At 43.4% G+C, this 14,180-nt stretch overlaps 1 protein-coding gene across 3 annotated transcripts in view; it reads right to left on the reverse strand.

The window, feature by feature from the left end:
• Positions 1-9,141, reverse strand: part of LOC128448581 (ephrin type-B receptor 1-like) — a 49,949-nt gene extending 40,808 nt beyond the window's left edge. For all 3 annotated transcript variants that reach the window (XM_053431292.1, XM_053431294.1, XM_053431293.1), the window contains exons 1-4: positions 9,085-9,141; positions 8,161-8,451; positions 7,102-7,320; positions 6,823-7,003 (exon numbers count right to left, since the gene is read on the reverse strand). In XM_053431292.1, the coding sequence (XP_053287267.1) occupies positions 6,823-7,003; positions 7,102-7,320; positions 8,161-8,451; positions 9,085-9,141 (748 nt within the window). The remainder of the gene's footprint in view (positions 1-6,822; positions 7,004-7,101; positions 7,321-8,160; positions 8,452-9,084) is intronic.
• Between the last annotated feature and the right edge of the window lie 5,039 nt (positions 9,142-14,180).

Below are 14,180 nucleotides of genomic sequence, written 5' to 3' on the forward strand. Positions count from 1 at the left end.
AATCGGTAATGTGATTAATCATGATTAATCCATAGAAACCTGTGATTAATTTGATTAAAAATTTTAATCATTTCACAGCCCTAAAATTAAGAAAAACAGTTAAGAGGGGAATTAAATTTAAAAAACAAAAGCTCTGCCAAAAGACTGAGGAAAAACCCAATGATGTTACTGTCTTGCAGTTCTGATTTATCTTTAACATTTTTCCCGTGTTGTGATTAAAGCTCACGTTGCCTCCTGGAACGTTTTAGATGATAAAAGACCAGAATGCAAAAGTTTACTAGAATGTATCGTATAGCAGGAGTGCACACAAACTGGAATTTGAACAATGACGTGAACTGAATTCAAGATGTAGAACACTTGAGTCCAAATATTTGAAAAGTCACACATATTTCGTCCAATCGGAAGAAAGAAAAGCACGTAATGCAGTAATGCGATGTGATTGGCCGGTGCAGGAAAGAGCAGAGCTTCGGTTGACACCTCCAGGAAGAGACACCCGAGGCGTGAACACAGACGAGACTGATTGGGGACGCATCAGAGATCCGATCGGCACATCGGGACGTGGTCTGGGTCGATGTGGCCTCTGCTAGCGGAGCTTTGACAAGACGTGGGGGGGGGGGTTAGGAGGTATTTGTATTTCTTGTGTGAAGTTTTTTTCCTAATAACCGTCATTAAATATGAGGATATATGAGGTGACGATCAGGTCTAGACCAGGTCTCTTTTGTTTTCTGTTTTGCATTTTGTCCGAGCTCTATTTTTACATCTTCACGGCCGTGTGAAGCACTTTGTGACTTTATATAAATAAACTTTACTTCCTCACTTTCCTCGTTGGTGTCAAACGGGCTCTTTCTGAACGTACTGGCCTTTTTAATGGCCGCTAATTAAATCCTCCAGACCTAAAAAACAATAATGTTCACCACCGGTATGACTGGACCAGGGGCTGGGAGGAGGACACATGTAAAACTCGTGGACTCAGTAGCCGACCATGTACCGACGGCGTCCCCCGGCCTGTCTCCAGCCAGAGGCCCCTTCTGCTGCAGCTCTATCTCCCTCGTTTTATTTTCAACACAACAAAAAAAAATAACCACAAAACACAGAGCGCTGTGAAAAGCACGTGTTAAAAGGCTCCGGTGGGTCTTTGCATGCAACCGGATCAAAGTGGTTTAAAAAAGAAGTAAATAAGCATTAAGTGGACCAGCGCCGCTCTGCTGAGAGTCGCTGGTTCTGAAGAGGAGATGAAACCTGAAAGAAACACATCCATCATGTTTTCTCATGTGTTCACCTTCAGCTGTAGCTTTTCCTCACTTTTTTCTTTGTTTCTGTCCGTCTCTGTTAGTGACTTTGTATTCAGACCTTTTGAAGTTGCATGTCAATGCCTTGTGACTCCTTTGTGTGTTTGTGTGTGTGTAGAAGTGTGTGTGTTGTGTCTTGAATACGCAGATAGACATCTGTCTTGTCAAGGTCACTTATTCAACAACCGTCCTCACACACATGGGGCGTGTCACCATGGCAACAGGTCGTCTCCTGATCTCTCTCTCTCTCTCTCGCTCTCTCTCTCTCTCTCTCTCTGTCTCTTTGTGTCCGGCTGTCAAAGGATCTGCTAACATTTCAAATGCATGAGGATTGTAGCCACACTTCGAACATCAGTAATAATTTAAATCCGGAACAGACAGAAATATTGACAATCGTCAAATTGTATTTAAAGGACAGGATTAAAAATCTTCACTTTAAATCATACAAAGCATCCACCTTAATTGTATCGCTGCTGTTTAAATTGAACTGTTCAGGGAGCAGCTTGAATAAAAGTTCCTCTCTGCAAAAGTTACAATAGGAACTAATATACTCTAATACTCTAATATAATTCTCAGAAGCTCCAGATATTGTCCTGTTGTTGTGAACGTGTCTGACCTGAACAATCTGCCGCTGTGTTCTTTATATATATGAAACTTCAACAACAATGATATGCACAGAATCTGGTGTGATCGAGTCAACAGAAATGAAAGAGTTTCTGGTGAAGAATAAAAAAAATCCATCATGTGATTGGAACAAATCTAAGAAATGGACGTTGAAACAACAGAAAACAAACTGCAGGAGACGGAGTCATGTGACTCAGGGCTTTACAGAGAGAAAGAGAGATTTAAAGAAAAAGGGCCAAAGAGAGAGAAATGGATCAGTTTCCCTCGGTGCCTGCAACCGGCTGTGGAGTCATGTGGAGAACAACCGTCTGAAGTCGGCACACACGAGCTCGCTGGTCAATTATTAAAAATGTGCATGAAAGTGTGTGTGTGTGTCTTTCTGTGGTTGTGAGGACAGAACTGTTGAAATGATCAGTGTGGTGGGTTTTTAGGTCGGTCCGCACAACACATGATTTTAGAGGATTAGGTTCAGGTTCAGGTTCAGGTTAGGGTAAAGAACGTGGTGATGATGGTTCAGGTTATGGGAATAGGGAATAGAATATGTCAATGAGCGTCCTCACAATTGCAGAAAGACAAACGCGGGCGTGTGTGTGTTTGTTTGTTCAACGCCTGCAGGTTTTAAAAAATCTCTTTGCAGTGTCGGGGTCCACAGCAGGGGTGGTTTGTGTGTTTGTGTGTGTTTTATGATAGTGCTCACATTTGTAGAGACGAGCATTTGAAGTAGGTCTTTTGAATATTTGTTGACTTTGCACACATGCGTGCGTAAACACACACACACACACACACACACACACAGAGATACAAAGACGGTACTTTGAGGTTGAGCCAGTTTTTGCCCAATACGCTGGTTTGGTACAGAATTAAAACCAACTCTGAGGCCTGACTCTCTCTCACACACAGACACACACACACACACACACACACAGAAAGATAACCGTATGTTCTACTGGTGAGTCCAGTCTCCTGCTGATTGGCAGACGAGCTCACCAGGAAGATGGCGGCTGGGCGCCGACAGGCCGGGACACGCTCCCTCCCACGACACACACTGAATCACAAACTGAGTCACAGTCTGAGCTCAGGAGCTCAGGAGCTTTGGAGGCAGCACGTCTCAGGTGTGTGTGGACTCAGCACCACAGACACCGTCACGTCAGTGTGTTTTCAGTCTGCTCACTCCACCCGACACGTTCCCACCCGAGGATACCCCGGCGCGTTCTGCCTCTGAAATGAAGCTTTGACTCAAATCCTCATTTTAAATTGTGAGGAATCCGCTCTGACTTTGGAAGGGATGTAAAAACAATGTAAACACCGGTCGCAAGAAAAAGAGAAAATCCAGTAAAATATCAGAAGGTTACAATTTATAACTTCATACGATTAACTCAACCCCCAACATGGCTATACTATGCCCATGCACAGACTTTACCACTACATATTCTTATATATTTATATATATATATTTTTTCTGCTGTTTTTATAGATATACATTTTATATTTTATTGTACTATCCAATCCCTTCACTGGCTATACTAGCCCCATGCACAGACTTTACCACTACATATCCTTATATATTTAGATATTTATATATATATATTTTTCTGCTGTTTATATATACAGATTTTATATTTTATTGTACTATCCACTCCAGCAGCACAATAACACTTTCCTACTGGACACTGACACAATCACATCATTGCATTCCATTTCCTGTATCTGTACATTTGTTCTCTGTATGTGATTTATGTCAGTGAAGTGTACAAGCTTCTGGATGATCTGAATTTCACACGGGATTAATAAAGTATCCATCTATCTATCTATCTATCTATCTATCTATCTATCCATCCATCTATCTATCTATCTATCTATCTATCATCTCTGAAATGTGTTTCTTCTTTTGTTCATGCATCAAGCTTCAGGTTGAATATATACGATCATGATAAACGCCTGTCTGTCTGTATGTGTCCGTCATATCTCAAGAACCGTTCCTCTTATCGACTTCAGACTTGGTACATGTGTAGTTAAGGACCTAAAGAGCCAGACTGTGAAATATGGTGCGATCTGGACAAACAATACGTTCAAATATTAATAAACTGTGTAGCAGCTTCTCCTGGGTTCAGCAGTAAGTTTTTGTTTTACAGCGGATCAATTACTGAAGATCCCTTTTACAGTTTCAGTGATAAGCTGCAGCCACCACAGGCCAAACAGCCACTTCCAGACAGATCGTGTGTAGAACGTCCACTGCTCTCGTTTATTGATATGAAAATGTAATAATTCCTCTTTCCTCTTTCCCAGCTCTACTTCCTCACGTTGCTTTTCAAGGGCAACGACGACAGGCTAAATAGTTTCCAGGACTCGGACAACTTAATGATTTTTTAAATTCCACCTTAATTTCTTTTTGCAATGACAATCAACTTCACTGTAACGTTGTCAGACTTAATCACAGTTTCCCATGAATCAAGTCAGACGTGTTTTTTTATGAGCAAAGAGCCAGAGATTCAAAAGTCTAAGCTTCCATTTCATTCAGAGCTTTTAATCTAGAGGGCAGAATATTATTATTATTATTATATATTATTATCAGTCGTCTCTGTTCTCTCTGCTTTATCTCAGCTCTAGTTTCTACCTCTCTCATTGGTTTGTCCTTTTTTACTTTCTTGATCATCCTTCCCTTCAGAAGGCTCTTTCTCTCTTCCTCCTTAATGCGTTCCCTCCATCATTCCTTTCTTTCTTTCTTTCTTACTCCATCATTGTTTCTTCCCGTCTTCCTTCCAGCATTGTTTCATCCTTCATTCCTCCCTTCACTACCTCTTTCTTTCTTCTATCATTCCCTCCTTACCCTTCTCATTTCTTCCTTGGCTATTTTCTTCTCTACGTCCTTCTCTCCATCATTCATTCCTTTCTTTCTTTCTTTCTTTCTTCCTCCATCATTGTTTCCTCCCCTCTTCCTTCCAGCATTGTTTCATCCTTCATTCCTCCCTTCACTACCTCTATCTTTCTTCTATCCTTCCCTCCTTACCATTCTCATTTCTTCCTTGGCTATTTTCTTCTCTACGTCCTTCTCTCCATCATTCCTTCCTTTCTTTCTTTCTTTCTTTCTTCCTCCATCATTGTTTCTTCCCCTCTTCCTTCCAGCATTGTTTCATCCTTCATTCCTCCCTTCACTACCTCTATCTTTCTTCCATCCTCCCTTCTTACTCTCCTCCTTCCTTCCTTGGCGATTTTCTTTATTACTTCCTTCCCTCCATCATTCCGTCCTTGCCTTCTTCCTCACCTCTCTCATTTATTAATTTCTTTCCTTCCCTCCTTGATTCCTCCCATCCTTGATCCATGCTTCCCTCCATTGTGTTTCCCCCTCCATGATTCCTTCCTTCCTTCCTTCCTTCCTTCCTTCCTTCCTTCCTTCCTTCCTTCCTTCCTTCCTTCCTTCCTTCCTTCCTTCCTTCCTTCCTTCCTTCCCGATGTGATACTCCTCCGTCTCCCTGACACTCTCCGACAGGCCAGGACTAATTTACAGAAGACTAATCTGGCTGGAACACGCTAAACTAATTAACATGGGATGAAGCGCCCTCACTTATCATTTCACCATATGTACATAGATCACACACACACACCCACAGACACACACAGACCCACACACACAAATTGATGAGACTCTCCAGGGAAAATAAGAAATGATGGGTTTTACTTTGGAGAGGAAATGGGGAAGGAGGCCAGATATAAAAAGAGAAGCAGAAAAAGAGGTGGAGATACTGAAGAAGCTATTTCTGTGCCCCGCTCAGCCAAGTCTGCCTCTACTAACATTAACATACTGAACATCGTGGGCTGCACCCTTGGGCATAAATACATCTAAATGTAGACACGCGTGTGCGTATTTAACGAGCTCTGCCACAGATGACACGCTTCTCTCCCCTGGATACAACAAACATTTGCATTTTCGATATAATTTGACTCAGCAGTGTCTCGCAGAGCAAGTCGGGATTCAACCGTGTCAGATTCCTTACAGCAAATAACAAATGAGATATTAAAAAAAGAAAATCTCAGTGTTTATTTGAACCACTTACATCAGAAGTAAAAACATGTTTCATTATAGCTCAGTGATGCGGTTTTGTGTTTCTGTTGTTCCTCTTGTGTATTTGTGATGTTGGCCGTTGTGTGTTTGTTGTGTGCTCATTGAGATGTCGCCTGCTGAGAAGCACGTTTGGCTGGACATCGATCTTCTGTCATTCAGGTTCTGTGGGTTCGTGCTTGCAGATAATGACGCGTGTTTGTGTGCAAGGTCATTAAAACCCGATTAATTCAGTCTCCACACGTCTGTTTTCACTTTTCATTGATTTTTTCTTGTTTTCATTGAGTGCAGTTTGAACTAGAGCAGCCTCAGCACCTCTGGAGGTTATGTTTTCACCCCCGTCTTTTTGTTTGTTGCTTTGTTTATTAAAGGAATCAGCACGGCTCAGTGAAATGTTGGTGTGGATTTCCCCCCAAAAATGTAAAATCTTGAGATTGGACATTTTCCGTGATTGTCCAGGAAATAATTCATGGATCTTGATGAAAAATATGAATATCTACTAAACTGATTGTTGGGTTTGTGCTCCTCGTTGCTCCATCCTAGTTTGTTTGTTGTTTGTTTGTTTGTCAGCAAGTTTATGCAAAACCTACTGAAGAGATTTTCTACAAAATGGAACATGGACCAAGGATCTTTCTTTTACACTGTGACAAAGAGTTTTGACATTTTCAAATATATTTCACAGATGAATAATTCAAGGACATTGATGAAAACAACCAGACACACACAAGGGGACTTTCACTATGAGTGTGTGTGTGCACTGTGGTGCAGCTTGACTGGATTTAAAGGGAGTGCTAGGCCTTGACAGATGCATGTGCTCCACTGACTGTCGTTCTAGTTAACATAACGATTTACCTCTGCACACGTTGCCATTGTCCGGCTCGTAACCCGCCTTGCAGCTGCAGCTGCCGATGGGAACCATCCACTCTCCATCTCCGTTACAGTAAAGCTTTATTGGCACGTCCACCTCCTCCGCGTTGGGAATGCAGCTTCCTCTGGCAATGACTAATGAGGTGGACTCGGCTCCAGTCAGCGTCTACACAAGAGGGTTTATAAACATGTTTTTGACAACAGCTCTTCAGAAGCCTGACGAAAGCAGCAGCAGAGTTTCTAGTGAGACGTGCCTCCACGTACCTCTGGGAAAAAAGCAAAGTTCTGAACCACGCTGGGACATTTCTTGTAGAACACTCTGACAGCCAGCAGGGACATGCAGGCCCCCAGATCCTGGAAGGCCAAGTGGAAGCCTCGGCCTTTGGACAGCGGCCCAAAGCTCCGCACTTCTGTGTTCACCTTCATTAGCCTCCCTCCGAAATCCACCTGGGAGAAACTCTCATCTGCTGCGATGGTGTCCACCTGGCAGCGAGGCAAAGAGAGAGAGAGAGAGGGGGGGAGGGAGGAGGCGAAGGGAAGAGAGGGGGATGAGAGAAAAGTAATGAATGGACAAGCTTGTGTGTGTTCTTTCTAGAAGGGTGAATATTTTCTGGAACGGAATATAGAGAACAGAGTCGCCATTTTTGTTTCCTAAACTCTCCATTTGAAATACTCAAATTGGAGGATTTTTAAATCTGGGGAAGCTGCTTTAAGATACAGAAAAACCCTAAACCAATTTATTTAACTAGTCATAAAGATGCTGAAAACCCCACTGATGGAAGGAGGCTGATTTAAACAGCCGGAGGAGTGACTCAGCTGCACTGACAAAAGTTTTGAGTTGCCTCTCGATTGCATTTTTGCTTCCGTCACATAAAAAATCCTGCATCTCCGACAACTTTTAATGAGCTAAGAAATACAAACCCCCGTTATCAACTTTACAACAGACACAATTTCAGACAGTCCAATGGGTTCATGGAGTCGACAACTTCTTCAACCCAGGTTTGGAGACACCAGCGTTCAGAGGAGAGTGACATGTCGTGATGAATAAGCAGAGAACACCAGCCTCTGGCCTGCGTCTTCCTCCGGAGCAGCGACTGATTAGAGTCTGGGTGCTGCAGCTCTTTACGCTCCTGTTTAGCATACCAAAGTCAGAGGAAGAGAAACTCTCTGACTCCGTGCTGAACCCTTCGCATAACACGGCCCAACAGTCTCTGTGAGCAGAGCAACACTGAGATCGTCATTAAAATGTTCTTTGAAATGTTAATTCACAGCGAGACGGCTTCCCGCTTCGCTCCTCTGATCAGAGGCGGCTGTTTCTGGTACCTTCAGAAAAGGCGCGTTGGCCCAGTACTCCACCCCCTTGACGCCCTCGGACACGGTCCTGTCCGTCTCCAGGTAGTAGAGGTTGAAGGTCTCCTTGCAGGAGCCCAGGACGCTGGGGATGGAGGCGCAGTCGCGCACGGTGAAGCGGATCTCCACGTAGATGCGCTGCGCCGCCCGCCGGTCGATGTAGGTGGTGAGGAGCCAGTTGTTCTGGCTGGGCTCGAACACGTTGCACACCTGGTACGTCCGGATGGTGTTCAGGTTCTCATCGTAGCCGCTCACCTCCTCCCACTGGGGAGTGTGTGTGGGTGAGGGGGAGGGCGGGGGGGGGGGGGGTGAGAGGGGAGAGGAGAGGCTCAAGTGATTAATGGGTTTACAGAGAACTGACACAAATTAAACTTTCTTTCTCCCTTGCTCCTGTTTTGTCTCTCTATCCTGCGCGCCTCCCTCATTTCCTTTTCCCCCTCTCCTCTACCTTGTACTGTTCTGCACAGGGACAACCATTCATCACAATTAGAGCACACACACAGACACACACACAGAGAAAGAAAGAGAGCCGACCTCTGTAAATGCAACTTGCCAAGCCAGCATTTCAAAACTCTGCGGAGTTTCCGTGGCTGGAAGAACCTATCTGTGTTTGAGTCAATTCTAGTGTATTCAATTTATTCGGATCTATTTGTGTGTCTGTTTTGCGAGTTGTTGTGCGCGCCACACCTCTCTGATCTATCGGAATCCGTTCTCTTCTACATCAGCGGTGGTTAATTGGTGTCACCTTGCATGTGTAATTAAGATTTTGACAGATTTGTTAACGACGCACTGTAAAGTGTAATCTAACTGTCTCCCCCCAGGGTACACACACACACACACACACACACACAGACACACACACAGCACATACAGTATACTTTGGCACATGGTTCTTACCCCATTGGCAGGGAACGATATCCATCCGAGCTCAGCTGTCGCCGTCCTCGTGTCCATCACTGTGTCTGTCACACAAAGAGAGAGAGACAGGCAGAGAGAGGGGGGGTGAACACAGGGAGAGGACAGGTACGTCTCATTAAGAGGCGGCTCCAACAGGAAGCTGCACAGTGATGCATGTCATTCCAATTCAGAAAATCCCCCTTCACACCCTTTTTCTGCAAAGCGTCTCCACACACACACACGATGATGAAAAGAGATGAGAAAAAGCCGCCCTGTGGTTATGCTAATACAGTATAAACAAAATGATACGACCCAATAACAACAAAGCTAATCCAGGTAGAACAAATGTCATCATTTTATCTTGTATTTACTTTGGGGCGACGGTTTTGTTCCCGACTGTCGTCTGTGAACATTCAACCTCATCTATACATCAGGATACAGTGAAATAGTATGTGTGGAAATGCCTGATCCAACCCATCTATCAGGAAAAGGTCTACTAAAGAAATATACTTAAAGATACTTGAAGAGAAGGTCGGAGTAATGGCTGCAGGGGTCGTACCAAACAATGATCATCTGCCAGAAAGAAGCTGAAAACAGGTTTTATGCCATTTAACTGCAAAAAGAAAACTGCTTTATTCATACACAACGGATATATCTTTAAATCATGTTGATTATAGTCTCACTTAATAGAATAGAAGACATCACCTATTATAATCTCAACTACAAGTGTAAATGTGATCATTCGGAGACAAGTACACGTTAGAATTTCACTTCAGTTTTTCCACAGACGTGAAGTTAAGTGTGTTTTAAAGTTAAGGAGCAGTTACAGGAGGAAACGCTCCAATCACGCAACAACAACACACAGGAAGAACCCATGTGACTTGGGACGACCATGACGGATGAGTTTGATGCTAATTAGCATTAGCAAGCATCATAAGAAGTCAAAAATGCAGAGTAGGAAAACTTCAGCTAGATAGATAGATACATTTATTTGTCCCAAACACATGCACAGGCACACTCATGCAGGTAGGGAAATGTAACCTCTGCTTTTAACCCATCTGGTGAAGAACACACAGAGCAGTGAGCAGCCATGTACGGAGCAGATGTTGGGGGAGTAAGGTGCCTTGCTCAGGGGCACTAGACAGGGTAGGGAGAATCCTCTTGGATTTTTGGACAGATCAATCCAGGTTCGTCTTTTTGTTGTTTCTCCGTGGACTCGAACCAGAGACCTTTTCTGCCCATAATCCAAGTTTCTGCCACCAGTCCACCGCCTCTCCCTACAGGGTCTTATTTTACCTGTTTAGCAAATAGCTACTACCGAAGAAATAAAACCTTGAGGTGAAAGAGCTTCACTGGGACTTGACTAAGTGAACTTAGAGACAATATAACTTCATAAACCATCCAGCAGCCAAATTAATGAGGCGCTTTTCTGGCCACAATCTTAACATATTGACTTTTCTTTGGACAAGTGCTTTGATTTGTGAGAAATTCTCCATAAGCGATCCAATTAATTTTCCAGAAATGTTGTATTAAACCCAATTATGATTGGTATTGTACAATAACACAAAACATACTCTTACTTATCCCTCGCTCCTAAATGCACGTCCTGAATTTTCCAGTATGCTGAGACTCATTATAACGACTCTTATCTGGAATAAGCAGGCGGATCACATTGCAGGTAATTTAATGAGTTAGTGAATTAAAGAGTAATCACACGCAGGTGAAACCAGCAAATAGCCTTTAATTGACGGCTCTGTTCCGCGGGGTGTGAGCAGGTATCACCCGGCTGCTGTCGACACCACCGCTGACTTCATGTCCCGGCTTGAACCTCCAGCTCAGCCCGCCGCTCTAATCTCCACATACTTACCCGATGTACATTGATGTGATCACAGCTGGACGACTTGCTGTCAGAGCATCACAGGGAGAATCAGACCTGCTCCGACGGGAACAAAGCTAAGTGGAAGATGAGAAGCAGGCCTGTGTGACAACTCCACAACAAAGCAGCTTGACAGCAAAATCCCACATGACAACTTCCATTGAGAAACATGTCTCTTCGTATTAAACATCCTGCTGCTTTACTGGTGATGTATTTATATGTCTGCGGCCCTAAGAGCTATTTCCAGCATCTCTGTGTCTGGCGTGTACAAAGCCTGACGGGCCGGCAAATTGGAAAAATGAGACATATGTAATACAGGGAGATGAATGAATTGCAGGAACATACATGGTGATGCAGCGAACAGGAGGAAAACAGTCTGTGATCAAAGATTTTGGATTGTGAAGTCAAAGAAGGGATGACACTTGTTTTAAAATTACTGTCATAGAGCAGGAAGGGTAGAAAACAATCTGATAAAAGCCAGAAAATGAGCACAAATGCTAATTCCACTGAGACAAAAGAACCCACCTCATGGAGAAATTATTATTATTATTATTATTATTAAGTTATTCAAGCAACAGAAGCTGCTCCGTGTGGCTCTCAACAGTCCCAATTAGAGAGCGTAGCCTTAGAAAGACCTAAGAAATAGAATTACCTTCCGCCAAGAGCTGCGCTCCTTAGTTAGTAAATAAGATTACACAAAAACAAAATGGATTTCCACAAAACTTGGTGGAAGGATGTGGGATGAATCCAGATAGAACCCATTACAATCTGGTGCAGGTCCAGTTCCTCTTTCTTTAACAGTGAGAGACATTATTCAGCATTTTCCAAGAGAGGAGTTCATGGATCTTGATGAACAAATTCACAGACATTTAGGAAACTACTATGTAACGGAGATATTTTGCCAGATAAGTTCCTCTGTGTTCGTGCCTCGAATCCAAACAGCTTGAAAACACTTTGGAAAATGCAGATTTAAACAATGACATCCCAGTTTACTTAGTGCATGCGGCTCAATACCAGTTTCTCTACGTCTGGTGAGCACATTCAAGTCTAATTCAGATTTAACATCACTGCATCACATTCACAGGACTCAACCAGTTTCACTCAGACCACAGTGATCTCTGGTATTTGACAGATTGTTGTTGACAAAAGTAAAACAAAAGGGAAAACTGGGTTTTTCCTGCATGTATTTGCGCCTCCCGACAAAATTCTAGTAAGTATTGGAAAATATAAATATGTAATACTTCCAGAATAAAAACCCAGGAAGATATGTGTTTATATAAAAACACATATCTTGACAAGGCAAGGTGTGTACAATGTGCAGCAGCTAGAATGAATTTAAGATATATATTTTAAACTGTGAACCCTTTGAGTGATCAAGACTAGAACAGCTCTCTATAAATACAGACCATCACCATCTCGGACCTCCCTGCTCTCTCTACCAGTTCCAGTTTTCATCTTTGTAGACCCATCACTGATCCCTGCACAGCTCTGCAGTATGAAAACATGTCACCTGTGTTTCCTTTAAGGAACTTTGGACGACGGCACTTTGCTCGAGCTGGTTCTGTTTCAGGTGAACGATGCAAAATGAACAGCGACTCGATTCTTCAGTGGACGAGCGTCACTCGACACGCTGACATCACAGAGTTCAACACACTGAGCCTCTTGTAATAACACACGGGAGGAAGGTTCCACGACATCACACCATGAGGCAGCTGCAGGCTAACACCCCCCCCCCCCCCCACTCCCCCCACACACACTCCCCCGACTCTTGACATGCTCTTGCACTCTTTCATTCTGTCACCCTGCCTCTCATTATCTGCCCTCCTCCTCCTCACAGCATCCCCACCTTCATCCTCTCCTTCCCTCTACCTCCCCATCTTTTATCCTCCTCTTCCTCCTCCCCCACCTCCTCCTCCTCCTCCTCCTCCTCCTCCACCTTGAGTGCTTCTCTTTTTGTCGGAGAGCTCGCCTAATTACAGCCAAACCCCGGTTTCTCCGCTCTCCCCTGGGAGTGAAGGTCGTTCGGGGGGGAAATGAAACGCTTGTCGAGCAGATATGTAGCCGACTATCAAAACCTCGGACCCGGAGCGTATTCAACTGTCACTGCCTGATGTGTAGCTTGTGTGCGTTTAGTGGCATGTTGTCGACATAGATTTTCAAACGCCCAAAAAACCGCAGCAGAAGACGGAGCTGGTTCATTTCTACCTTGTGTGTTTTCTTTCCTATTTGAAGGTCTCTGAAGTTTTTTTGGGGGGGGGGAAGAGGGGAGAAGCGTGGTAGTAAACCCCCAGTGTTGGTGGAGGAGATAGAAAAATAGAACAAGGGCCGTTCTCCTGTCATACTCCACCCTGCCACCATCCTCCTCCGTCTGTACACAGCGTTCCGGGCTCACACTTCATCTCACAATGGACAAACTTGGCTGGTAATTTTTTATTGTTTATTGGAAATTGATTGCACCATCACACGCAAAGGAACTCTTGGGAGACTGCGGTGATTCATCTTTTCATGTTATTAAATCTCCGGCACAGCTTGAGCAGTATGATGAAGCGCAGGGAGAGTAACGTGGGCGTGAATATTAAAACCATGAAGCCAAATATCTTTTAAATATGACCAACTTCTAAATTTGCACAGAGGGGAATTTGAATATGAATGTGAACAAGTATTTTCTCAATTATCAATGAATGTTTTAGTCAGGAATGTCTTTCTTATTAGTATTTCAGCGTGGCTCTGCCCCCACCCTCTGGAATTCCCCCCCCCCCCACCAATAGAGATTCTCAATGCCACATCCTGGGACATTTCAATAACTACTTTAAAAATGCATATGACCTGATCTGGTCCAATCTGTCCTGGTCTTTCTCTCGTGAAATATGTCTTTCTCCTTCAAATATGTAAAATGTCCTTGGGTCCATATAAAAATGTAAGTTATTATATTCAATACAATTATCCCAATCCTTGTTTAACACTATCAAACTGCTTATTTTGTAAAACCGACACACAACAAATTAAAAAATACTTTTATAAAGCTGGCACCATCGAATATTTTGCATCTTTGGCTGAAAAATATGTGAAAGAAGAAATGCTTGATTGAAATATTTGCAGATATTCTTTTTTAAAATCGCCGAATCCAATCAATGAGCTTTTATTAAACAGTCCTCTTCATGGATTTGTGCACATTTCAGGTCCACAGTGAGACGAGCAAAGCAGCAAACACGCATCCCTC

The sequence above is a fragment of the Pleuronectes platessa genome, chromosome 9 (genome assembly GCF_947347685.1).
Source record: "Pleuronectes platessa chromosome 9, fPlePla1.1, whole genome shotgun sequence".
Classification (NCBI taxonomy): Eukaryota; Metazoa; Chordata; class Actinopteri; order Pleuronectiformes; family Pleuronectidae; genus Pleuronectes; species Pleuronectes platessa.